The sequence below is a fragment of the Nerophis ophidion genome, linkage group LG14 (assembly GCF_033978795.1).
Source record: "Nerophis ophidion isolate RoL-2023_Sa linkage group LG14, RoL_Noph_v1.0, whole genome shotgun sequence".
Classification (NCBI taxonomy): domain Eukaryota; kingdom Metazoa; phylum Chordata; class Actinopteri; order Syngnathiformes; family Syngnathidae; genus Nerophis; species Nerophis ophidion.
Window position 1 is genome coordinate 29,106,172 of NC_084624.1, and position 27,547 is coordinate 29,133,718.

The 27,547-nt window shown below is 40.5% G+C and overlaps 1 protein-coding gene across 5 annotated transcripts in view; it reads right to left on the reverse strand.

Moving 5' to 3' along the window:
* Window positions 1-27,547, reverse strand: part of LOC133568420 (5'-AMP-activated protein kinase subunit gamma-2-like) — a 90,572-nt gene that overhangs the window by 16,973 nt on the left and 46,052 nt on the right. For 3 of the 5 annotated variants that reach the window (XR_009809601.1, XM_061920325.1, XM_061920326.1), the window contains 2 exons: window positions 4,667-4,718; window positions 1,528-1,634 (listed from right to left, as the gene is read on the reverse strand). Coding sequence is in view for 4 of the 5 variants with exons in the window: in XM_061920325.1 (XP_061776309.1) it covers window positions 1,528-1,634; window positions 4,667-4,718 (159 nt within the window). In the remaining variant the exon portion in view is untranslated. Of the gene's footprint in view, window positions 1-1,527; window positions 1,635-4,666; window positions 4,719-4,800; window positions 5,001-22,277; window positions 22,662-27,547 lie in introns of those variants that run through there. The other 2 variants (XM_061920327.1, XM_061920328.1) reach the window with 2 other exon arrangements.

Sequence of the window (27,547 nt, forward strand, 5' to 3'; positions counted from 1 at the left end):
CCCCGAGTGAAAATAATTGCCCAGGCCTAAAATAACCTGTTGTATAACCCTATAAGAGAAAAGAGGTCTCACGGGCAGAAAGAACACAGATGTTTTGTATTATTCATTGATTAGTCAAAAGCATATCCATCTGGCAGTCAAAGACGGATTCGGTCTTAACATCAAGGGACAAGCGGTAGAAAATGGATGGATCAAGTGCTTTGTGCATACCACGTGCTTGAGTTTCATATTACATCATTCAACCAAATCAACAATGGATAGATGGACATGAACACAGAATAGGCAAAATCCAAACTTTGTGTAAATAAAATATCTTGACAATCAGGAGACGTGTAGTCCTAAAGAAGAGCAGGACGCTGCTCACACTTGCTCATACTTTTAGTAACATTGAGGAAAAAACGACATGAAAGAGTTTGAAAAATGTTTCAGCTATAGGCTTTGTCCGTGAAAACCCCCAGAATTGTTTTGTTTTCATTTGTGCAATATTTGAGTGGATGGGGTAGTAGTGATGCAAAGAACATGAGTTTAAGTCCAGGCCGTAAAGGTATTTTGATTTAACAGCGATTTGTAGTGAAAATAAAAATATTTTATATTTACTAATTTTGCCGGGAGTTTTTCAATATTTTGAAATGCAAATGTTGGCAGGTATTTCTAGGCACTCTGGACTGCTTCCACCAGTAGCAAGATGCCACTGCAAGCAGCCCAGACATAAGACAATATACAGCCGAATCATCGATAAACTTGACACACCATCAGAAGAACCAACGCAGCTCCCAAAAAAATATTATATTTATTGTACTTTAACTTAATTTTATTTTTATTTGCGGAAACAGGAGACTCCTCCCACCCCCACCAAGGACTTTTTTCACTGCTGGACTCTGGAAAAAGGTTCCGCAGCTTCGGTAGCAGAACCTCCAGGTTCTGTAACAGCTTCTTCCCTCAGGCCATACGACTCTTGAATGCATCAAAATAATCATCCCCAATTCCCCCAAAAACGGATTAACCTGCTGGAATATAACGACAATATAATATACATCAGTGAACGTGGATGCATATGCAAAAGTGCAATATATTTATCTGTACAGTAATATTTTATCTGCACCTTATTGCTCTTTTATCCTGCACTACATCGAGCTAATACAACAAAATGTTGTTCTTATCTGTACTGTACAGTTCAAATTTGAAGGACAACAAAGGAAGTCTAAGTCTAACAGTTAAAAGCTAATGTGTGATCTATAGGAATGCAAAGTTATAAAAATACTTCAAAGTGCACGTGGTTTGTTTTGTGGCACAGGCAGATTTAAATGTTTTCTTGTCCAATCACATATAACTTGTATTTGTAGTTTTCTTAAAATCAGGGGCACTGTCAGGAATTGAGCCCAAACACCTACCAGTCAAGGTCCCCACAGGCCACCCTTGGTTAAAATGAATGTTAAGATCGCGTTAAGATTTCGTCTCGTACTCGTAAATATGATGAGGGTAAAAAGCAATCTTACAAGATAACACATGAAGACAATTACGACTCACTTGGAGCGCCGTGTCAAACACGACCAGCTTGGAGCTTGTAGGGACGATGTCATAGCACTTGTGGGATTTCATAAATCGCATGTAAATATCACTCTCAGGTTCAGCAGCTGTAAGGGGAAAGAAGAGCAGGAAAACACTTAGTACAGGGAAAAGATAATGAGCACTTGGAAGCAACACACTGAACAACCATTAAGTTTCTGGAGCACTTGCTACCACTTTACTGCTCTCTCCTTCTGAACATTGAGATGTAAAAGATAGAGGGAGAGGAAGGAAACACATCAACATTAGGCTACACTTTAAAACATAACTTTGAAACTGAGAGCCCGCGTGCTCATGTCGGACCGGGACTGGCTTCAGAGCAGAAAAGTCCAAAAATTTGGACTGAACATTTTTGCAACTTCTTCTCAATACACTTTTTGAAATTTTTAAGTACCGGTAAAAAAAGTACCGGTAGCGTTACTGTAGGTCTTTGAAAACACAAAAGTGCTCTGTTATATAGAAGATCTTTGACGAGTGTTTTATGCTGTAGGTCTTTAAAACAGCAACATGCTCCTTGACAAGCTATTGTAAACTAGCATTTGTGTAGTACTTCCTTAAAAACAATAGTTCCTGTCACATTAAAGATGTCCAACTAGTGAGCAGTGGTAACTCATTTTCAACATGGCCCACAGAGTTACAATGCAAAACCATATAAATGTATAGTCACCACATGATATTACACAATCACCCATTTCATTTTTTCATCATCATATTGTAGGCCAACAAACTGATTGAAAAAGTGACTTGCAATCAGAAGTTAAGGTTACAAGCAGGTATTGAAGTTCAGTTATTGTTTTTTTTTTCAAGGTAATTTTTTGCTTGGAATAGCATTTTGCATGTAATGATATTGAGTTAATTCATACACATTTAGCAAAAATTACTAAATGACTTATTACCACACATTTCCATATTTTTTTTATATAATCTGGCGGGTCATAAAGACCATCTTTGATGCAGTTAGTCCTTAAGAGTTCCTGTCATTTACTGTGCAAGATCTTCGACTATAAGGCTTTTTAAGAAGAAAAACAAGTACGGCCGACAGCATATCGTCAAAATAAAATCTCCCCAAAAAAACAGTAAAATATATAAATGTAATGAGAAAAAGTAGAAATCACAATGCCACAAATAACGATATGATTTGTAACCTACAACACAAACCTGATGCATAGATTTGTCTATATATACACGTTTCTTTCTTTAGTTTATTGCGAACAAGAACACACTTACAGCATAATACGTCACACAATTTCATATCATTTCACTTTACATTATGTCCGAAAAGGAGTCGTAAGAAGCAAAGCTTATTAAATCCTCCCCCTTTCCCATTTCAGAGCGTTTACTAAAACATACGTTCATTTACGGACTTCTTTTTGTAGCACAATGACATCCATGAATGATTAATACAGCTGTTTTTGTAATAAATAATTAAGCCAGTCATGATAAAGACACTGAGATGGAAAAATATCCCATTCTCTACAAGGTTGACGGTGTTTCTCATAATTTTTCTTCTTTGTACCTTGTAAGCACCATTCATTTGAACAACCTTTTAAACGGGATAATATCAGTACATTGTTAAACTTCTTTACTGAATCCATTCCATAATTTTATTCCACATACGGATATGCAAAATGTTTTTAATGTTGTACGAGCATACAAATGTTTTTAAATTAGATTTTCCGCTAAGACATGGGTGTCAAACTCTGGCCCGCCGTGTAATTTCATTTGGCCCTTGAGGTAACATCAAATTAAGATTAGAGCTGGCCCGCCGGTATTGTACAGGGGTAGTGCCGCTGTAACAACGCATTTGCCAACCCTCACGATTTACCCGAGAGACTCTCGAATTTCACTGCCCCTCCCGAAAATCTCCCGGAGCAACAATTCTTCAGAACTTCTCCCAATTTCCACCCGGACAACAATATTGGGGGCGTGCCTCGAAGGCACTGCCTTTAGTGTCCTCTAAAACCTGTCGTCACGTCCGCTTTTCCGCCATACAAACAACGTGTCGGCCCAGTCACATAATATCTGCGGCTTTAACACACACGAATGAATGCAATGCATACTTGGTCAACAGCCATACAGGTCACACTGAGGGTGGCCGTATAAACGACTTTAACACTGTTACAAATATGCGCCACACTGTGAAGCCACACCAAACAAGAATGACAAACACGTTTCGGGAGAACATCTGCAACGTAACACACGTAATACCCAGAACCCCTTGCAGCACTAACTCTTCCTGGACGCCACAATAAACACCCCCGCTACCACCAAACCCGGCCCCCCCAATTTTTATTCAAATCTAATTTGATATGCCATTGATATTTTCAAATTTTTATAGGTTGATTGGCAACACTAAATTGGCCCTAGTGTGTGAATGTGAGTGTTGTCTATCTGTGTTGCCCCTGTGATGAGATGGCGACTTGTCCAGGGTGTACGCTGCCTTCCGCCCGAATGCAGCTGAGGTTGGCTCCAGCGACCCCAGAAGGGACAAGCGGTAGAAAATGGATGGATGGATAATTTGAAACTCGACTTTGCATGTCACTGTAAAGTTATATGAGCGTTGCTTGTTCAATATTCAATGCAAAACTTGTTTGGATCCATCTTAAAAGGTTAATTTGTTCAACCTTGGCCCGCGGCTTTATTCCGTTTGAAATTTTGGCCCACTCTGTATTTGAGTTTGACACCCCTGCTCTAAGGTTTTATTTCTACTCTTTAGTTGAGATAAATTGTTGTACATTCTTGGGTGGCAGATTATAGTTTGCTTTGTAAATCATTTTAGCTGTTTATTTCTAGTATTTTTTTTTTAATTAAAAATCAAATCAAAATGGCCTTGGTGTTTGAAAAGTCTGGACACAACTGTCCTAAAGAAAACATCAAAGCTCTGCTGACATACTGTGAGGATGCATTTTGGACTTGCCAAACATTAATTACGACTTTATGTTTGTTTACATTAGCCATTTGGTAAACAATGTGAATGTATTTAAGTGTGACAAGTAAGTATGATTAATGGCCGAAGCAGCAGTTCACCACCCGTAAGTGGCAGACACTTTATGGCTAATAACTGTCGTCAACTTTTACATTACATGGCGTTAACACTCACCATCGTCGTTTAGTTCAAGTTTCTCCAGCATACCTTCGAATAAACCAGACACCTGGAAGACAAAAAAAAAGGTGGGCTTGTAGCGACAAGACCACAGAAGAATAAAGAAAAGGCAGAGCAGCGGCGATACGTACGCTAATAAACTTGGCACTAATTGACGTTTTTTCCCAGCTGCCCCCGCGGCGCCTCCGAGACACCCAGACGACGTCTCTACCGATGTTTTAAAAGCGAAAGTGTCTAAAACCGCCCCGGTTCCTCTAAATATACACACTGACCGAACCTACTGGCTGTGCGGCAGAAAGTTCAGCAGCACGTTATTTCCAGAGAGGACACGCCCCCTTAACAGCCACAGTGGAACGGTCCTGGTCCACTTGGTGCACGCTGCAGGGGAGCAGCGCGCAGCTTAAAACCTAAAACGGCGTCAGCAAATCAGCCTGGCTTCGTCAGATCAAATTATTCAAGTCATGCACACATCGCCATACGTTCACCGTTGCAAAATATGGTCCCGGTCATTGCAGGCAAAGAAGCGGGAAGCGCCACGGCGTGTGGACACACCCCTCCACTCTTAAGGCCTATAGTGTGCCGTCGCCATATTAGGAAATCCCTTGTTGCTAGGCAGCAAGAAGCTGGGGATGCCTTGCTACGTCATTCTCTGATATCAGTGTTTGATTCCACGAAACGTTGGAAGATCAGTCCTTCCAAGAAAAATAAATTAAACACCGCTAAAAAAAAAGAGTTTTAATCTACACCCACTTTCACAATAAAGTGTCGTCAAATAGCAATAACCATGCCTACAGAAACACAATGTAATAAAAACAAATATCGTATTTCCATGAATTGCCGCAGGGCATATAGTATGCGCCTGTCTTGAAATACTGCCGGGTCAAACTCGCTTCCCAAAATAATTAGCGCATGCTTAGTACTACCGCCTGGTCAAACTCGTGACGTCACGAGTGACACTTCCCCTGTCATCATTTTCGAAATGGAGGCTGATTTCAATAACGGTAATTTGAAATCGCATAAAGCGGAGAAGATTAAGAGCTATTCAGTAGGATTTAGGGTCCAAGCTTACATCACACTCAAATTTTTACTGCATAACTTTGGTACGTGCCGGAGTGAGAAGAGGTTCTAAAATAATTAGCGCATGCTTACTTTTACCGCATACCTTTGGTAAGCGCAGGAGTGAGAAGAGGTTTTAAATTAATTAGCGCCCCGGCGGCAATTCAAAAAAATACGGTAGGTGCATTTGACTGTATAGCTCAGTGGTTCTCAACCTTTTTTCAGTGATATACCCCCTGTGAAAAAAAAAAATAAAAAAGTAAAAAACAGCACTCTGTCATCAATTTCTGATTTTTTTAAATTGTATAACAGTGCAAAATATTGCTCATTTGTGGTGGTCTTTCTTGAACAACTTGGAAAAAAAGATATAAAAATAACAAAAAACTTGTTGAAAAATAAACAAGTGATTCAACTTAAAGCAACTTAAACTGAACAATGTGATCAACTTTAAAACTGCTCAAATTATGTTTAGGGCATCCCAAAACTCTCTACCACCCAATATACAGAACCTATTCCATGTCAGAGATGATCACCATAGTTAGAGTTTAAGAGGAAACAACAAATTATATTTGCCTAAATTTAGAACCTCTTTAAAATCAATGTGCATTTCAGTGCTTGGAGTCAGTCTGTGGAACAACTTAGGGGACAAGTTAAAAATGTGTTCTAACATGATTCAATTTAAAACACTGTTTAAAAAAGAAGTACTGAAGAAGTACGAGGAGGAAAGAGAGTGATGCCCTCAGCACTGAGCGATGAGAGAGAGGTGTATGGTCAGAGTGTTTTGGGCCTGTATGTATGTGTGTGTGTGTTTTGTCTCGTCTTGTCTTGCCTTGTCTCATACTAACAGTGGTACTATAGTATTGTAAGTATACAAGAGTTTTTCTTGTTTTTGTTTATAGAGTATTGTTCTTGTATTGTATTGTTTATGTTAAATGTGGAATGAGTGAGAGGGGTTGGATATTATAAGTATCTGCTTCATCCAACCCCTTTTCAAGCCTTGCATGATTATCTTTGCCAAAATGTAAAACATGAAAAAAAAGTGTTTTGTTGTACTGTGCAGGTTTGAAATAAATATTTCAATCAATCAATCAAATATAAATAAAGATTTCTACACATAGAAGTAATCATCAACTTAAAGTGCCAACTTTGGGGATTGTAATAGAGATCCATCTGGAGTCATGAACTTAGTTCTAAACACTTCTTCACAAAAAAAGAAATCTTTTAACATCAATATTTATGGAACATGTCCACAAAAAAATCTAGCCGTCAACACTGAATATTGCGTTGTTGCATTTCTTTACACAGTTTATGAACTTATAATCATATTTTGTTGAAGTGTTATTCATTAAATATATTTATAAAGGTTTTTTTAATTATTGCTATTTTTAGAATATTTAAAAAAAATCTCACGTACCCCTTGGCATACCTTCAAGTACCCCCAGGGGTGCGTGTACCCCCATTTGAGAACCACTGGTATATCTGACAATTCTACTCCTGGACTGCTGTACACATTTGCCACAATGCGCACCTGGACTCTGTTGCCCCTGCTATTTTTATTATTTTTTGCCAAATACACCACACGATGGCGCTGTTATTAGAAGTTTCGCCCCATATATTCAATTTACTTGAAATTTCTCACACAGCTCAATGCAGTGTAAACAAAACACCCACTATGTGGAATTTGATACACACTTTTTTGGGACAGACAAGCATGTCTGTAAAAATTTAAGCGAGATTTGTTGAAAAACATGTCCACCATTAAAAACTACCCTTGCAACTAATCCGCCATTGGGCATTAACGGTTTGTGGAATGATTGAACTTTTGAGAATGTTTTTATAATTGCCAAATTTGCTCTGGGTTATACTTGTCTAGCGCTTTTCTACCTTTTTTAAGGAACTCAAAGCGCTTTGACACTATTTCCACATTCACCCATTCACACACTGATGGCGGGAGCTGCCATGCAAGGCGCTAACCAGGTCCCATCAGGAGCACGGGTGAAGTGTGTTGCTCAAGGACACAATGGACGTGACTAGGATGGTAGAAGGTGGGGATTGAACCAGGAACCCTCAGGTTGCTGGCACAGCCACACTCCCAACTGCACCACGCCGTCCCCACATTGTTGTCAGGAGTCTGAATCCACCCTGCATTTGTTTTGGTATCGTCATATTGTGTCTTCGTTTTGGGTAGAAGTTGAAAACATGTGTTTAAGAACTGGTTTTATTTCTGAAGCTTGACATGGTTTCTGTTATTTTAGGAGAGTTTATTGACAGTCATGTTCTAGTCAATTTAATTACAGTACTCAGTAAAAGGTTTATTTTCAAGGCCAAAAACAAATATTCACTTAGTATTACTTTCTTTTTTCTATTTCTTTTCGTAGTTTATTTCGAACATGACATATTTACAACATTACACATAAGGCAATTTCATCATTTCACAATACACAATACATCATGTCCAAAAAGGAGTAGGAAGAAGCAAAGCTTATTTAATCCTACCCCTTTCCCACGTCAGAGCGCCCACAAATATATACATTGATTCACTGACCTTCTTTAAAGCAAAATATCAAAATGACATCCATGAATGAGTAACACAACGTTTTGTAATATGTACTTGATTAATTCAGTCATTATTAACATATTGAGATGAAAAATATCTTATTTTCAATAAGGTTGAAAGTGTTTCTCATAATTCTTCTTCTTTGTACTTTGTAAGCACTATTAATTTGAACAGCCTCTTAGACTGGATCATATCAGTATGTTGTTTAACTTCTTTACTTAATCGATTCCATTATTTAAATCCATATACTGATGATATGTCAAAGGTTTTAAGTGTTGTACGTGCATACAAATGTTTTAAATTAGATTTTCCTCTAAGGTTATATTTCACCTCTTTAGTTGAGAAGAATTGTTTAACATTCTTTGGTAGCAGGTTATAATTTGCTTTTTCTTTAAAACATTTATTCAGTATTTTTTAACTTTAGAAACTTATATGGTTAAAACCAATAATGATGCGTAAAATACATAACATATGAGAAGTCCTCACATTCTTATTGTGAAAATGTAATTTTGTTTATAGATTATATGCAATCTGTTGTTTGTTTTCCCTAATTCGAGTGTACATAAATAAAAGTGTGTGTTGCTGAGTCCCACCTGGACCAGTGACGTGCAGTCAGGGTAGGCAGGTGAGGCGGGGCCTCACCTGCCATCATGGAAAGAAAAAAATGTAAAAAGAAAAAAAAATAATGAAATTGTTACATGTATCCAGTGATTATACTATAAAGTTATTTTCCATTTAACTTCACCAGTTTTAGATTATTTTTATTCAAAATCGCTGAATTTTCACATTTGCCGTTCAAATACTGAGCAGAGACTTACGGTGAGTCACAGCCAGCTGAGCCTCCCAGTCACCATGGATTGCACAATGACTCGGCTAACTGCTGGCTTGCTGTGCAGTGAGACCGTATTGCTATGTGAATTCATCATCATCATCAATCTTTATTGCAGACCTTAAGATCCATTAAACATATAAAAAACACAATACAAAACATTAAAAACTAAACAAAACACTAAAACATTAAAAAAATAAAAAGAAACATAAAGCGCAAATGTCAGTTTCTAACATACAAACATGTGTGCCAATTGTTCCACAGTCCAGATGAATATCTAACAGAACTGCAGCCAGGGTTCGTTAACACAGTGATTATGTCATTTTCAGACTCAGATGCCCTACACATAAACTTATACATAAGATTGCGTAGCAACGTTGAGAAAGTGGGCACCCCAACACTAACAAAACTCTGGCTTGCACTGGCACTTCTTGGAATTCCCAGGAGAAGCCTCATACAATCGTTATAAGCAACCTGCAGCTTCTGAAAGCTTTTTTGCTTATACTTTACCCACAGGGGGGCAGTATACAAAGGAGTGCAAAAGGCTCTGAATAAGTTGATCTTTACATCATTTGTACAATAATAACATTTCTTTCTCAGCATGTTGGCTTGGGTAAACAGCATACGCCGCTGTCGGTATAGGTCATCATCATCACCCAATAGATCAGTAATGATGTGCCCCAGATACTTAGTTTTATGACACACTCAGAACCTGTCCAGACAGATAGAATGAAGGAAAAGAGAGATCCTTGTCCTCTCTTGTTCTACATATCATGATGACACTCATCTTTTCATTATATTTCACATCATATTTTAAACCATAATCTGTACATATATTCAGCAGCTGTTGAAAGCCAGCACTGCTAGGAGACAGGATGGCTAAATCATCCGCATACATCAGATGATTAACCACAGTATTACCAAGTACACATCCTGTTCTACAGGTATTGAGCTGGACAGAATCTCCCGTCAAAAGGCAAAACCCAGTAACTAAATTTTGGTCAAAACTGAGCTGATAATAATTTTGGAGTTATTAGGTGATATGCTTTGCATTAGTGTATGCGATATTGTAATTTGTTCCGTAAGTAAGCTGTTACGCGCATGGCAGGACCTAGCAACTACCAGATAACCGCGTGGATACAACAGAAAAACCTAGTATCTCAAGGGTATCTCTAGAAGTGAGTTACTAGGTCCTGCTTTTGGACGGGAAAGATAGGTCTTTCATATACAGATTGAAGAGGGCAGGGGAGGGAATTCCCCCCTAGTGTACCCCGTTCCCAACCTTAAATGTTGCTGAGCATTTATCGCCCCATCTGATCTGCATGCTCTGATTAGCATACCAATATGACAGAATTCTGATGATACTATCAGGCACGCCCCCCCTCTCTTTCAGTTTTAAAAACTGTTTTTGATGGTTGACTCTATCAAAGGCTTTCGACGCGTCAATATAGCCAACTAAAACTGAGGAGTTCTTACCTTTATACATACCAATCACTTCTTTCAATGCATAGATACAAAAGTCAGTACCATGCTTAGTTTTAAAACCAAACTGATTGTCAGCAGTGGTAAGAAAAGCGCTTAAGCGGTCTTATAAAATGATCTCTATAACTTTAGAAAGTAAGCTTGTAAGTGCAATAGGCCTGTAATTATCAATGCTTCCCACCTTACCTGCCTTGTCCTGGATGACCGGCACCAGAGTGACAGCCATCATGGAGTCAGGCAGCAGCCCGTGAGACATCAGGCCTGTAAAACAGATGGAAAGCAGGACTGCTACTCTGGGGCTCGCTTGTTTCAGGTGTTCTGCAGTTATATGATCAGGGCCACTGGCTTTATTATCAGCTAGCTGGGGTATTGCTTGCAGCACCTCACTTACAGTGACTCCAACAGCCTCACAGTTGTGGATGCTGCCTATATCAAAGGGCTCACTTTTAACACAATTAAAAAGTGCAGACTAGTGCTGCCTCCATTTCTCAGCTATGTTATCAGTTCCTGCTAAACCCTCATTTGTGCATGGCAGCGGCATACTGCCTTGGTTAAAAGTTTTCACCTATTTCCAGAATCCACTGATATTGCAATTAAGGAGCTTCTCAGCTAATGAGTCAGCTCTCATAGCGTGCTCATTTCAAATGACAAATCGAATGGCAGATTTGTACCTCGAATGTGTTAGCTTCTTACGATCTAGTACCAGACCTATTCTAGGTCTGCCGGCCAGGACCCATTCACTGAAAGCTTCCTTAGCCGCAGTGTAATGCACTCGAACATGTTTATTCCAGCCTGGCTTCCCACTGGATTTCCTGTTGGTGCATGTAACATACGAACTGCTAGCTTCACATATGATTTTGACAGTATAGTCGTACATTGCACAAAGGGATTTCCTATGATTAATATCATTACAGTTAAGATTAGTACAAAAAATTGCATCAAGTGGAAGAGACATTTTTTTTAAAAAGCATCAGTTCTCCTGTAATAAAACAGCACTTCCTCATCTGTGAGTTTAGACCAATCTAGTTTGGCCCTCAGGCTATTAACCTCCTGGGTCAACTCAGGGAGACTGGCCAACTTAATATCTAATATGAATGGAATATGGTCGCTCATAGAGACTTCATACACAATCTCCATAGCACATATAGTGGCGTGTGCGTCAGACGTACTGACACAGTGGTCAAGCCATGATGTTGTGTGCCAGGCTTCACTAATATAAGAATAGCTATCAGCAGGCAACAACCATTGACTAGATAAGGTGAGTGCAATTTTAACACAAAACTGTATAAGGTGTCTTGCAAATAAAGAGCTGCCATCAGAAATGTCAGCATTCCAGTCACCAACCACATACACGTATAGTGGTTATCCTTTATAAAATAATTAATAAAAGCAAGTTTAAACATGTAGTCATCGTCATTGTCTTTATATTCATACGGAGTGTACACATAAGAACAATAAAGTCCCTATTATTGGACTTATACTGAACAGCAATACACTAATCAACTTCAAGCCTAATAACACTAATAACTGTATCATGCTTTTTGTGCCAGAGCACAGCAACACCTCCCGCTATCTTCCCTCTTACAATTCTCATGGACAGGTCAGTCGTTGACTCACCAGCCCAATGAAAGTTATCATTAAAATAATTCAAAGGGCCCAGGTCTTGTTTTGGGAGGAATGTCTCTTGTAAGCATAAAATGTCACAATTGAGCAGCAGGTTGTCAACAGCTAGACGCCGAGCCCGGTCCCCGGCGCTGCAGCCAAGATGCAGTCCACGACAGTTAAAACATCCCACACGCATAGTTACAAGGTACGAGCGGGCAAGGCCCCTTTAACCGCACTTACACCAGCACGAGAGGAGGGTAGGGGTAGGTTGGCCCCACTGCAACTGCCTTTCTTGGCTCATAAAAACGCCTGACCACAGAGCCTTCTCCACAATGTTGTGGAGAGTTATAAAGGACTGTATGGTTCTATATAGGTAGTCTTATTCGCCCCCGGGGCGTCGGTCAGGACACAATGGAAAGGACATATGGCAGTTTACCTGTTTAGTAGGCAGGTTGACAGGCATGGCAGGTTACATTGGATTGACTGAATGGTACAACACTGGTATTCTGGCCAGAGATCAGGGACATACATCTCTGCAACATCTTTACACTCTGTGCAGACTTCCATCCATCCATCATCTTCCGCTTATCCGAGGTCGGGTCGCGGGGGCAACAGCCTAAGCAGGGAAACCCAGACTTCCCTATCTCCAGCCACTCCGTCTAGCTCTTCCCGGGGGATCCCGAGGCGTTCCCAGGCCAGCCGGGAGACATAGTCTTCCCAACGTGTCCTGGGTCTTCCCCGTGGCCTCCTACCGGTTGGACGTGCCCTAAACACCTCCCTAGGAAGGCGTTCGGGTGGCATCCTGACCAGATGCCCGAACCACCTCATCTGGCTCCTCTCGATGTGGAGGAGCAGCGGCTTTACTTTGAGTCCCTCCCGGATGGCAGAGCTTCTCACCCTATCTCTAAGGGAGAGCCCCGCCACACGGCGGAGGAAACTCATTTCGGCCGCTTGTACCCGTGATCTTATCCTTTCGGTCATGACCCAAAGCTCATGACCATAGGTGAGGATGGGAACGTAGATCGACCGGTAAATTGAGAGCTTTGCCTTCCGGCTCAGCTCCTTCTTCACCACAACGGATCGGTACAACGTCTGCATTACTGAAGACGCCGCACCGATCCGCCTGTCGATCTCACGATCCACTCTTCCCTCACTCGTGAACAAGACTCCTAGGTACTTGAACTCCTCCACTTGGGGCAGGGTCTCCTCCCCAACCCGGAGATGGCACTCCACCCTTTTCCGGGCGAGAACCATGGACTCGGACTTGGAGGTGCTGATTCTCATTCCGGTCGCTTCACACTCGGCTGCGAACCGATCCAGCGAGAGCTGAAGATCCCGGTCAGATGAAGCCATCAGGACCACATCATCTGCAAAAAGCAGAGACCTAATCCTTAGAGCTATATCGATTGCCCACTGTGACTATGCGTTCACAGGTTACTTTGCGTGCAAGTTTATCAGACAGGTAGCTCACCAGTACCTCTGGATCGAGGTAGGGAGAGAACTTAGTAGCAAAAACACTGACCAGTTTAGTCCGAACGACTCCGATATTACCTTGTGTGCCTGTCCCAACAATACCTGGTTTGGAGTTGACATGTCGTTTACCGCCAGTAGCCCTTACCACTGGAGGGTCACTCCTCCCCCAACAGTGCTTTACAACAGAGGACCATTTGGGTGAGGTTGAGAAGTCAGGCTCTGTCCCCCAGAAGGGGCCCGGTGGACCTCATGCTGCAAGTTCCCCTTCCGTGCCTCGCTTGCTGCAGATGTCCCCTTGCTCTGTTTCTCCGCAGATCCTCTTGGACTTGTATCCTCAGCAGACCCCAGAGCAGCAGAGTTTTTGTCTATGTCAGCAGAATCGGCCGGACCCGGCTCACTAAACGAAGCAGATCCTCCACCAATAGTAACCCTCGCCACCGTCTGGCTTCTACCATGATTGGGTTTCTCCTGCTGCACCAATGCTGATACTCTGGATTAGACAGCCGTGGTTACAGCTGTCAGTTCCACGCCGACATCAGCTTGGATCTTCACAGCCAGTTTTAACACACCAACCTCGCTGCACAGATGCTCCATTCTGCTGAGCAGGTTTGAGACGTCCAGGCTGTTGAACGTCACTGGTGGCAGGTCATCCAGGTGGTGGTAGACAAAATGTGGAATATTGTCTCCACATTTATTAAGCACTTTGAAACATGATTTTATATGGCTACTGTCCTTCTGGACACCTCTACAAGCTACATACCGCTGTTTGGTGTTAGAACACAACTCAAACAGTAGCTTTTTGGATGACTCAATCCACTCAGAATCACAGTTGGTAGAGGCAATCAGAATGAGCTCCTCCTGAGCCAGAGTTTTGATTTTCACTGAAAGGAAATTAATGAGTTCATCCTCAACAATAACTCGGCCATCAAGAGTCCTATATAGCTCTGCTTTTTTTCGAACTCTGGTTTTTAGCTCCCGATAGGAGACTGCCATCTATCCTGCCAAGCCTGCTCGCTGGCAAGCTATCCGGCTCAAAAAAAAAAAAAAAAAGTCACGCAGACCGCAGAGCGAGCTGCCTGCCGCGACCCACAGTGTGGTCTTGCGTGATCCGGGATTGGAGAGAGCCGGAGGCAGAGTCCCTCTGCGTCGCTCATTCACGTCAGAAGGCGCACGCCAATTATATTATACATTTCCATAGTTTAGTTAGCTGAGGTATATAATGTACAGTGTATTTTGTCAACAACTGTATGTGTGTAACGTATTTTCTTGTGCTGGGTTATCATAAAACGGCTCCGAAGACTGACTATGTGAGGCACCTGTTCTCCGGCCTCCTGGTGGTAGAGGGCGCTAGTGATCCCAGAGATCAGTCTTGCACTACTCGGCTAGGCTTGGGACATCTGAAGCCTGTAAGTTTTAAAGTTGTCGTTTGCCTGCATATCGTAAAAACAACCGTCCAACATTTTACAACTAATTGTAAACTTATAGGTGCCGACCATCAGGGCCGAGTTGCGACGAAAGAGTGTGTCAATGTTGGTAAGTGAATTTGTTTGCTAATAGTAGCTACTAGCCGTACCCGTGTATTTTCTATGGGCGGTTAGCATTGGGTTTTAATCCCGTTTCCTCCAATGTTTCTGATCCGATTTAATTTATATTTAAGTCGAGTCTTTATTTTGGGTACTTAAATATGGTGACAGAGTATTGTGGCGTTTTAAGGCCATCTGCATTTTTTTATGCTACAGTACAACCTTGCCCATAAACTGAACTTTCACTACAAACTGCCATATCCACAACGCCAACCCGTGTGGCTGTGTGAACTGCAAATGCACATATGGACTGCGATCAGTATCATATGGCTCCAATAAACTTGAAGAACTTTTGATATTACTTTTTATGAACTACCTGAACTAAACCAACATCATTTGTTGAGATTCCTTTCTGTTTTTTTCTTTTGTTTTGAATGGCCATTCCTATTAATGTATGTCCACTAATTGTTGCACTGTGCATGTTTAAATAACACCAGTATCATTTAAAGTATTTAATTGTGTCTGTCCTACTCTCTCTGAGTCGTAATCTAGACTTCTGATTAGCCCAAATATTGAGAACTTCTACTATACTAGCTAAAGTACCTGCTACATTAAGTTAAAGTACCAATGATTGTCAAACACACACTAGGTAGGTGTGGTGAAATTTGTCCTCTGCATTTGACCCATCCCCTTGTTCACCCCCTGGTAGGTGAGGGGAGTAGTGAGCAGTAGTGACCTGGAATAATTTTTGGTGATTTAACCCCCAATTCCAACCCTTGATGCTGAGTGCCCAGCAGGGAAGAATGCTGGTATGAGCTTTTAAACATAACCCGCTAATAACTGCTGCCAATCAAATCAATCAATCAATCAATGTTTACTTATATAGCCCTAAATCATCGGTGGCAATAATGACTATGAGAACGTGATACTGTGATACTGATGATACTGATGATACTGATGACTATGAGAACAAATGGTGAATAAGATACTCTATAGGGTTCATATGTTTATAAATCTGACTGTGATGAAGTCAGTGCCTCACCAGCCATGAACCTCACCGTACAACACTGACCTGGACATAATCTGGACTGTACATAAGTGCTTATTTTGAAAATCTAATTTTGTTTAAAGATTATAAGCAATCTGTTGTTGTGTTCCCTAATTTTGAGTGTATATAAATGAAGGTGTGTGTTGCTGAGCCCGACCTGGACATAATCTGGACTGGACCTGGTTTTAAGAACCCTTTAAACAATCTAATTTCATTGACAACCTGGTCTGGTGACGGTAAGTTTCTTTATTTAAAAAGTTACAATGAAATTTAGAACAAGTTTTTTCTGCTTTGATTGTTTAAGAGTTGGACATGTGTTCTACTGAGGTGGCTAACTATGATGCGTGCAGTTTATCAAAGCAACAAACAAACAATCGGAAAATTCCCGTTGTATCAATTCCTAGATATTGTCGTAATTATACTAAATGCACTGGCCATAATAAACACAACATTATTAATATTGCTACTATGGATAATTTGATCAAAAATTCCCTAAAACAGCCCACTACCTATAATATAGTTTTTTTTAAACATAAGATCATTGTCTCCCAAAACGTTGTTAGTTAATGATATCATCAGAGACAACAATCAACGTGATCGGTCTCAGCGAAACCTGGCTTAAACCAAACGACTTGTTTGCGCTAAATGAGGCATGTCCTCCTAACTTTACACATGCGCATATTGCCCGTCCCCTTAAAAGGGGTTGGGGGGTCGCACTAATATACAACGAAAACTTTAACCTTAGTCCTAACATAAATAATAAATATAAATCGTTTGAGGTGCTTACTATGAGGTCTGTCACACCGCTGCCTCTACACCTGGCAGTTATCTACCGCCGCCCAGGGCCCTATTCGGACTTTATCAATGAATTCTCAGAGTTCGTTGCTGATCTAGTGACACACGCCGATAATATAATCATAATGGGGGACTTTAATATCCATATGAATACCCCATCGGACCCACCGTGCGTAGCGCCCCAGACTATAATTGATAGCTGTGGTCTCACACAAATAATAAATGAACCCACGCATCGCAACGGTAATACGATAGACCTAGTGCTTGTCAGGGGTATCACCGTTTCCAAAGTTACGATACTCCCGTATACTAAACTATTGTCCGATTATTACCTTATAAAATTCGAGGTTCAGACGCATGTTCGTCAAACTAATAATAATAATAACTGCTATAGCAGCCGTAACATTAATACGGCCACAACGACAACTCTTGCTGACCTACTGCCCTCGGTAATGGCACCATTCCCAAAGTATGTGGGCTCTATTGATAACCTCACTAACAACTTTAACGACGCCCTGCGCGAAACCATTGATAACATAGCACCGCTAAAGTTAAAAAAGGCTCCAAAAAAGCGTATCCCGTGGTTTACAGAAGAAACTAGAGCTCAGAAATTATTATGTAGAAAGCTGGAACGCAAATGGCGCACGACTAAACTTGGTGCACCATCAAGCATGGAGTGATAGTTTAATAACTTATAAACGCATGCTTACCTTAGCTAAAGCTATATATTACTCAAATCTCATCCAGCGTAATAAAAACGATCCTAAATTTTTGTTTAGTACGGTAGCATCGCTAACCCAACAAGGGACTCCTTCCAGTAGCTCCACCCACTCAGCTGATGACTTTATGCAATTCTTTAGTAAGAAAATTGAAGTCATTAGAAAGGAGATTAAAGACAATGTGTCCCAGCTACAACGGGGTTCTATTAACACTGACACGATTGTATATACGGCGGATACTGCCCTCCAAAATAGTTTCTCTCGTTTTGAGGAAATAACATTAGAGGAACTGTTACAACGTGTAAATGGAATAAAACAAACAACATGTTTACTTGACCCACTTCCTGGGAAACTGATCAAGGAGCTCTTTGTATTATTACGTCCATCAGTGCTAAATATTATAAACTTATCACTTTCCTCGGGCACTGTTCCCCTAGCATTCAAAAAGCGGTTATTCATCCTCTTCTTAAAAGACCTAACCTCGATCCTGACCTCATGGTAAACTACCGACCGGTGTCTCACCTTCCCTTTATTTAAAAAATCCTTGAAAAAATTGTTGCGGAGCCGTTAAATGAACACTTGGCGTCTAACAATCTATGTGAAACCTTTCAATCCGGTTTCAGGGCAAATCACTCCACGGAGACAGCCCTCGCAAAAATGACTAATGATCTATTACTAACGATGGATTCTGATTCGTCATCTATGTTGCTGCTCCTCGATCTTAGCGCTGCTTTCGATACCGTCGATCCTAATATTTTATTAGAACGTATCAAAACACGAATTGGTATGTCAGACTTAGCCCTGTCTTGGTTTAACTCTTATCTTTCTGATAGGATGCAGAGCGTCTCCCATAACAATGTGACCTCGGACTACGTTAAGGTAACGTGTGGAGTTCCCCAGGGTTCGGTCCTTGGCCCTGCACTCTTCAGCATCTACATGCTGCCGCTAGGTGACATCATACGCAAATACGGTGTTAGCTTTCACTGTTATGCTGATGACACCCAACTCTACATGCCCCTAAAGCTGACCAACACGCCGGATTGTAGTCAGCTGGAGGCATGTCTTAATGAAATTAAACAATGGATGTCCGCTAACTTTTTGCAACTCAACGCCAAAAAAACGGAAATGCTGATTATCGGTCCTGCTAGACACCGACCTCTATTTAATAATACAACTCTAACATTTGACAACCAAACAATTAAACAAGGCGACTCGGTAAAGAATCTGGGTGTTATCTTTGACCCAACTCTCTCCTTTGAGGCACACATTAAAAGCGTTACTAAAACGGCCTTCTTTCATCTCCGTAATATCGCTAAAATTCGCTCCATTCTGTCCACTAAAGACGCTGAGATCATTATCCATGCGTTTGTTACGTCTCGCCTCGACTACTGTAACGTATTATTTTCGGGTCTCCCCATGTCTAGCATTAAAAGATTACAGTTGGTACAAAATGCGGCTGCTAGACTTTTGACAAGAACAAGAAAGTTTGATCACATTACGCCTGTACTGGCTCACCTGCACTGGCTTCCTGTGCACTTAAGATGTGACCTTAAGGTTTTACTACTTACGTATAAAATACTACACGGTCTAGCTCCATCCTATCTTGCCGATTGTATTGTACCATATGTCCCGGCAAGAAATCTGCGTTCAAAGGACTCCGGCTTATTAATGATTCCCAAAGCCCAAAAAAAGTCTGCGGGCTATAGAGCGTTTTCATTTCGGGCTCCAGTAGTCTGGAATGCCCTCCCGGTAAAGTTCGAGATGCCACATCAGTAGAAGCATTTAAGTCTCACCTTAAAACTAATTTGTATACTCTAGCCTTTAAATAGACTCCCTTTTTAGACCAGTTGATCTGCCGTTTCTTTTCTTTTTCTCCTATGTCCCACTCTCCCTTGTGGAGGGGGTCCGGTCCGATCCGGTGGCCATGTACTGCTCGCCTGTGTATCGGCTGGGGACATCTCTGCGCTGCTGATCCGCCTCCGCTTGGGATGTTTTCCTGCTGGCTCCGCTGTGAACGGGACTCTCGCTGCTGTGTTGGATCCGCTTTGGACTGGACTCTTGCAACTGTGTTTGATCCATTATGGATTTAACTTTCACAGTATCATGTTGGACCCACTCGACATCCATTGCTTTCCTCCTCTCCAAGGTTCTCATAGTCATCATTGTCACCGACGTCCCACTGGGTGTGAGTTTTCCTTGCCCTTATGTGGGCCTACCGAGGATGTCGTAGTGGTTTGTGTTGTGGTTTGTGCAGCCCTTTGAACCACTAGTGATTTAGGGCTATATAAGTAAACATTGATTGATTGATTGCTTGAAATAAATAAAAAACATTTTCTTGAACAAAAAAGAAAGTAAAACAATATAAAAGCAGCTACATAGTAACTAATAATTAATGAAAATGAGTAAAATTCACTTTTAAAGGTTAGTACTATTAATGGACTAGCAACACACACAATCTTGTGTGCTTCACAGACTGTATCCCTTGCAGACTGTATTGATATATATTGTAAGAAACATAATATTAATAACAGAGGGAAACAACCCTTTTATGTGAATGAGTGAGAATGAATTGTTGCTATTTTTAGAATATTTAAAAAAAATCTCACATACCCCTTGGCATACCTTCAAGTACACCCAGGTAGGAGGGAGGGTTTTGGGGTTGGTGCACTAATTGTAAGTGTATCTTGTGTTTATGTTGATTTAATAAAACATAAAAAAAATAAAAATTCAAAGTATTACGGAAAGGCTGTGAATACTTATGTAAATGTTTTTTTTTTTTTAATTAAAATTGCAAAATAAAAAATAAAAACTTTTTTTACGTTGTCATTATGGGGTATTGTGTGTAGAATTTTGGGGACAAAAATCAATTCCATTTTGGAATAAGGCTTTAACATAAAATGTAGAACAAGTAAAATAGTATGGGGCATTGTTGTATGAACAGTGTGTTTTGTCACAAGATTACCCTTTGTTTGCAGCAGGGCCACTGCAGCAGCACCAGCAACAATGAAGGCTGCATACCTGCTCTGCTCAGGGATGCTGCAATGGTGACACAGCGCTTCTTTTGCCAAGTTTTATAAATCTAGCCCTGCCACATCCCAGGAAGCATATAGCCCCTCCTCAGCTTCATAGTAAACTCCAGTGGTTCATGATCCATTACATTGATTGCTTTTAACATTGGATTGGGCAAACACATAAAAAACGGGAGTCAGGAGATGAGTACAGAGCAGGCTGTAAGCGCTGGCCCTCAATCACTATCACCAGTCGTTGAGTGTTGATATCAACGATACGCAACGTTGGAGATAAAATATTGATTAGCCATCCAATGCAGCATCCATTACAGCACACACAGAGTCGGGTAATTATTCATTAAAAAAGCAGAGACCTCGCAAATCTTCAGTGCGATCATGACTGTAGTGTGAGGTGAGCTCTGTATACTTGTTAGTCCACTTTAATACGGTCTGGGATATTGTTTTCATCTTGAAATAATGTTCAAAGGCACTACCACAGGGGTCGGCAACACGCGGCTCTTTGGCCACTCTGATGTGGCTCAGCTGCATAATCGCCAACCCCCCGATTGTTAGGGGGGATTCCGGATTTCGGTGCTTCTCCCGGACATCACCCGGGGTCAACATTCTCCAATTTTCACTCGGACTACAATAATGAAGGCGTGTCATGATGGATTTACTTTTAACGTCCTCTACAACATGCCATCGCGCCCGCCTTTACGCTATGCTATCTGCGTGCTGGTCGGAAGCATGCATTTCGCTGTTTCTATCGTCACACGTACGAGATAGCAAGGCATACTGGGTGATACAGGTTACACTGAAGGTTGTGATATAAACAACTTTAACAATCTTACCAATATGCGCCACACTGTGAACCCACACCAAACAAGAATGACAAACACATTTTGGGAGAACATCCTCACAGTAACACATTATAAACACAACATAAAAATTACCCAGAATCCCGTACATCCATGAGTGTTCCAGGCTATATTATACAACCCCGCGCCCTCAACCCCGCCCACCTCAACCGACGCACTGATGGGGGCGGGGGCGGGGTTTGGTGCTAGAAGTGTACCTATGATGAAAATTACAGACCTCTGTCATCATTTTAAGTGGGAGAACTTGCACAATCGGTGGCTGACTAAATACTTTTTTGCCCCACTGTACCTATATATCTTAGGGAACTATAGACCAGAGGTGGGCAAATTTTTGCCAGGAGGGCCACATTGGGTTCTAAGATTTGACGGGGGGGCCGGACCAGGAACAGATGGATGGAGTGTTTGTGTGAAATAATATAAATTACATGTAAAAGCAATTACGTGAGAGGATTTGGCCTACAAACATGTAACATATCATGAGTAGGCAGCAAGGCTCATTGTACTTTTTTTTTTTGTTCAAATGCATTAATTTCATTTGATTAAGAATAAACACAGTAGAGAAATTCACAGTATACATTTGATTTACTTGAATTATTTATATTTGATTATCACAGAATAATAGCAGAGAAACTCACGGTTTCAGTGGGAACAGTGTTGTTGATCTCACTTTTTGGCCAATGCATCAAGTCTGGAGTGAGTTTGGTTTTGGCGATTCTCAGGATAGCTCCGAGATGCTGGTCAGTTAACCTGGATCTGTGACGGGATTTGTTGATGTTCATGACGCTGAATGTCTGCTCACAGACGTAGGTCGAGCCAAACAAAGTTAGCATCTTCTGTGCCGTCTTCGGAGGTTTGGGAACATGGCTTCGTTGAGTGTAGCACAAAAGTAATTCAGTTTTAGAGAGTTGAACTTCTCCTTTAAGAGGGAGTCTGACTGAAGATCGATCAGTTCCGATTGCACCTCTTCTGGTGCCTTTTCGGGGTCTTGTGACAGGGGACAGGATACCAACTGAAGTGACGATAGAATGTTGTCAAAATCAGAGAACCGACGGTTAAATTCTCCGTGCAGGTCGTCAATTGATTGTCTGTTTCTTTGCGTTTCCCGTCACGTCTTTCTGTGTGGCAAGTGTAGAGAAATGCACAAAAATAATTGTTTGCAATTTGTCTGGAGAACAAAGTTAGCTTAGATTGGAAGGCTTGTACATGTCGTGCACAAACTGATCTTTCCCCTGTAGTCTAACATTCAGCTCGTTCAAGTACGAAAATATGTCCACAGCAAACGCAAAATCACAAAGCCAGTTCTTGTCGCTTAGCTAAGGAAATTCGGTGGATTTCCCCACTAACTCCAAAAACTCGCTGATCTCGTCTTGCAGGTCCCGCACTCGTTGAAACACTTTGCCCAAACTTAACCAGCAGACACGAGAGTGGTACAACAGGTCGTGATGATCAACATCAGTTTCTTCCAGGAACGCGATGAACTGACGATGCTGAAGTCCCTTTGCGCGTATAAAGTTGACTAGTTTTACCACTGGTTTCATGACGTGATCAAGCTGCAATATACACTTACACAGTGATTCCTGATGGATGATGCAATGTAGGAAGACAACATCCTGGTCAGGGTTTTCCTCTTTCACTTTATCCTGGATTCTTTTCAGCAGCCCAGCATGTCTTCCAGTCAAATTTGGTGATCCATCCGTTGTGACATTGGCCAGTTTACTCCAAGGTAGCTTACGTCTTTCAATGGCAGCAGACACATGGTTGAACAGATCCTCTCCACGCGTTGTTCCCTTCAGAGGCTCCATAGCCAAAAACTCTTCAGTTATTTCAAAATTGTCATTAATCCCACGGATACAAATTAAGAGTTGAGCAGTGTCTTTTACATCATTACTTTCATCCAGTGCTAAACAAAGGCAACATTCCCGCTAAGGTGCGCGCCTGCGCAATCGCGCACTGCTCACGCGTCCTCTGCGCACAGCATATTAATGCCGTGCAGAAAATCAAAAATCCCATCTGAACTTTTAAAAAAAATAAACACATTACAATTCATTCTGTACGATTTTGCAATGCAACTCCATGAGTCACTAGTGACAACAAGAGTGGCCCTGATGAATAAAACAATCTTTGTCAACACAGTTCAATTATCGTCTGTCAAGACACTTTACGGACAGGAATTCCATCAATCACTTTAATGAGCAAAACTGTTTGTAACCACACCAAAAACATGAGTAAAAAAAAACTTTTTATCTATAAAAACTGGTAATTTTCTGCCATACAAACAAGGCTTAAACCAACATTGTCATCCGTTGTTTCAACAGCAGCCGCTCGCTGTCTCCCCTGCACCAACACAAGCACTCATGGCACTTAGCCAGTGTTGCGTTTATGGTCACACAAAAAGTCGGACAACCCCAACGCCACACAATGTGTAAATGCCAGGTTGTAACACTCTGACTCCTCAATCAGATGTGTGCTTATTTTACTGACATTTATTAAGAATGTTAATCTAAGGATATTAGTCATGAAATATTGTCACTAAATTTCATAAATGCTAATAAAAATATATATTTTATATACAGAAAGTTACAGGAACTAAATGTAGTGTTTGAAAGGGGTAACATTTCTTTTAAAGGCAGGACCCGCAACCAGACATACAATACTAGCACATAGTTCATGAAAAACATGTTTTTTTTTGTTATTGTCATTGTAAGAGGGCAAAAATCACTTTTATCAGAAAATTATTTTAATAAAACATTTTAATTGTTATGATGTCAAGTTTGGGACAGGTGTGACGGTGGTGCGGCCACAGTGTGCACGTCTGATGTTCCACTGATGCTCAGGGAGTTTGTGTGTTTGCTCACACACATGAAATATTAGAGGGAACATTGCTCACAGGACAAACCTAAAGAGAAGAAGGGAGTAATATCCCACAGGCCAAAAAGGTCAATGAGCGCCATGTAGTGGGGAAACGCGGTATTACAGGGATATGGTGAAACGAACGAGGTTTACCGCCGATGATAATACGAAATGCAATTTAATAATATAATTTAATGGGTGGCTCCTCCTTAATGATAGTCAAGCGCTGAAAACGCATACAGGAGGCAGAAGCCTTAACATTGATAAGAGTTTTTTGTAAAAAATTAAATAAAAATAAAAAAAGAAAAAGAAAAATTTGTTCAATAATTTGGACAAGTTCCGCGGGCCGGATTAAAACGTTCAACGGGCCGTATAGGGCCTGCGGGTCGTGGTTTGCCCATGTCTGCTATAGACTGTACCTCTGTTGCTGCAGCAGCAGAGTTTATTCTGTATTGACACTTTGTATCGATATTTTGTATTACATTCTTCCCTTTAATGATAATGTTTACAGTGATTGTTTTATATGTATATGCCAAATACTTACACATAAACACCTGAAAGTCTTTATATCAGCTAAAACCACCAATCTGTTACACTGTATTTAGAATAAAACCAAATTCTGTCTTACCCAACAATGTTAGTATTTGAATATTGTTACTTGAAGACTTATTCCTGGTTACAATTATACTTTTATTAATTTTTTTTTTTTTGACATCCAGCATCAGGCATTTCTATCCATTACATCATATTCACATACATCATATAGCAGTTGTCTTCCCTAAATGTCAAAAGTATTTTTTGTTTACATCCCATCAACAAACCAATTGTTGTTACAATTATACTTTTAAGAAAGTATCATCTTATATTTTTATCTAAAATGAGAATGCAATTTCTTTTTCATGTTATGTTATCCAAATATAATTAATATCATTTACACGCAATTCAATTATGGTCATACTCTTGTTTGCTAGCGGCTACGATTTCAGTACTATTGAAGATATTTGCTCCTTCTCAAGTCTGTGGTAATAATCTTTTCACAAAATACAACCAATAGTACATTAATGTTAAATCTTATTTCCTATTTTCAACAGTCTGCTCATTTGAGCAGGAATAGCTGAACACCATGTTTGTTTTCTACCTTTCAACTGTCAGTTTAGGCTGGTCGCCCGCTCCTCATCACCACTTCAAGATGGCGACCGAATTTCTCGCATCACAGCAGCGTCTACTTAAGCTATGTGCCGTGTTAAAAAAGAGGCAACACTTCCGTGTTTGGACGGTACGTACTTGCGCTGCTTACTTGTGATAGTAATGATACGACGTGGATTGTTACGTTCATGCCTTGATTGTCAAATATATTGTTGGTAATGTAACCTCTGACATTTTGTAAACAAATAAATGCCTTTGATAATCTGTATATTTCATCTTGCACTAATGACTGGGGACACATTTTTTGGGTGCGCATCAATATGCTGAAATAATTTGTATCCCCTTCTAACTTCATATGTGATTGATTAAATGAGTCCAAATTAATTTTTGTTGTTGTAGATGATGCTACATACAGGACAGGCCAAAAGTTTGGACACACCCTCTCATTCAATGTATTTTCTTTATTTTCATGACTATATACATTGTAGATTGTCACTGAAGGCATTAAACTATGACTGAACACATGTGGAGATATGTACTAAACAAAAAAAGGTGAAATAACTGAAAACATGTTTTATAGTCTAGTTTCTTCTAAATGGCTAACCATTGCTCTCATTACTGCTTTGCACTCTCTTGGCATTCTCTTGATGAGCCTCAAGCACACCTGTGAAGTGAAAACCCTTTCAGGTGACTACTTCTTGAAGATCATCGAGAGAATGCCAAAAGTGTGCAAAGTAGTAATCAGAGCAAAGGGTGGCTAGTTTGAAGAAACTAGAATATAAAACATGTTTTCAGTTATTTCATCTTTTTATGTTAATTACATACCTCCACAACTGTTCATTCATAGTTTTGATGCCTTCAGTGACAATCTACAATGTAAATCATCATGAAAATAAAGAAAACGCATTGAATAAGAAGGTGTGCAAATTTTTGGCCTGCACTGTATGTACAGAATAAACCACATACATCAGTTGAGGAAAATATTCTGTAATTAGATTTTGATATTATTTATTTAATATTGTAAAGATTAAAAAATGACAGCAATATAAGCATTTTAAAACTCTGCCAGACTCAATTCCACCTTTGATGTGACATTATCACATAAAAGTATTGGCAACGACAAATGAAGATTGAATACTATTAACTGCAACATGTAAGTGTAAAAAAACAACAGCATTATGGTGTGCACCTTTTTCAGAATGTGCTTGTTCTATTTTCAAACAAAGAAAACAAGTGAAGTTGTCTTTCTTTTTAAGTTATGCCATGATTTTACCAATCCTTCCCACTTGGGAATTTCCTGCATGTGGCCCCTGAGCTAAAATGAGTTTGACACCCCTAGTTTGGAGTATTAAAAATAGGACCTTTTAGGGTCTTTTATTTGTGTAGTTTGCCATTCGCAGGGGGGGTTTTGAAACATTAGTAGGGGCCTATACTGCATCCAAAAGCCAACAGATAACTTAGCATATATTGATCTACGTTGGGTGTTTTTAATATAAAAATGTATCAAAGTGGCCCCCATCCCTTTTGTACACCCTTGCTGTAGTTAGTTCTTCCTTCATTGCTCATTTTTTTTTTATCATTATCAATCGTAGTAATGTCAGTTGTCTAGTTTATACTTCAGTTCTACATACTTCACCTGCGCCTTCACACGCATATGCCATTCAAGGTTCAGTCAATACAGTATGTGTAAACTCAGCTAAAGAAGGAATATTGACTTTTGAACTGGTTTTGTAACACTGATGACACAAAATGTTTTTGACATGATTAGGTTTATACGGTATACCGGTACTATACTCTGTTTGAAGCCATATTTTCTTACAGGCATGACGGCACATCGTTGTCTTCACGTCGTGACATTGCTGATTTTACGAGCAGAAAAACATGTTCGGCAGCACACAATCACAGAATA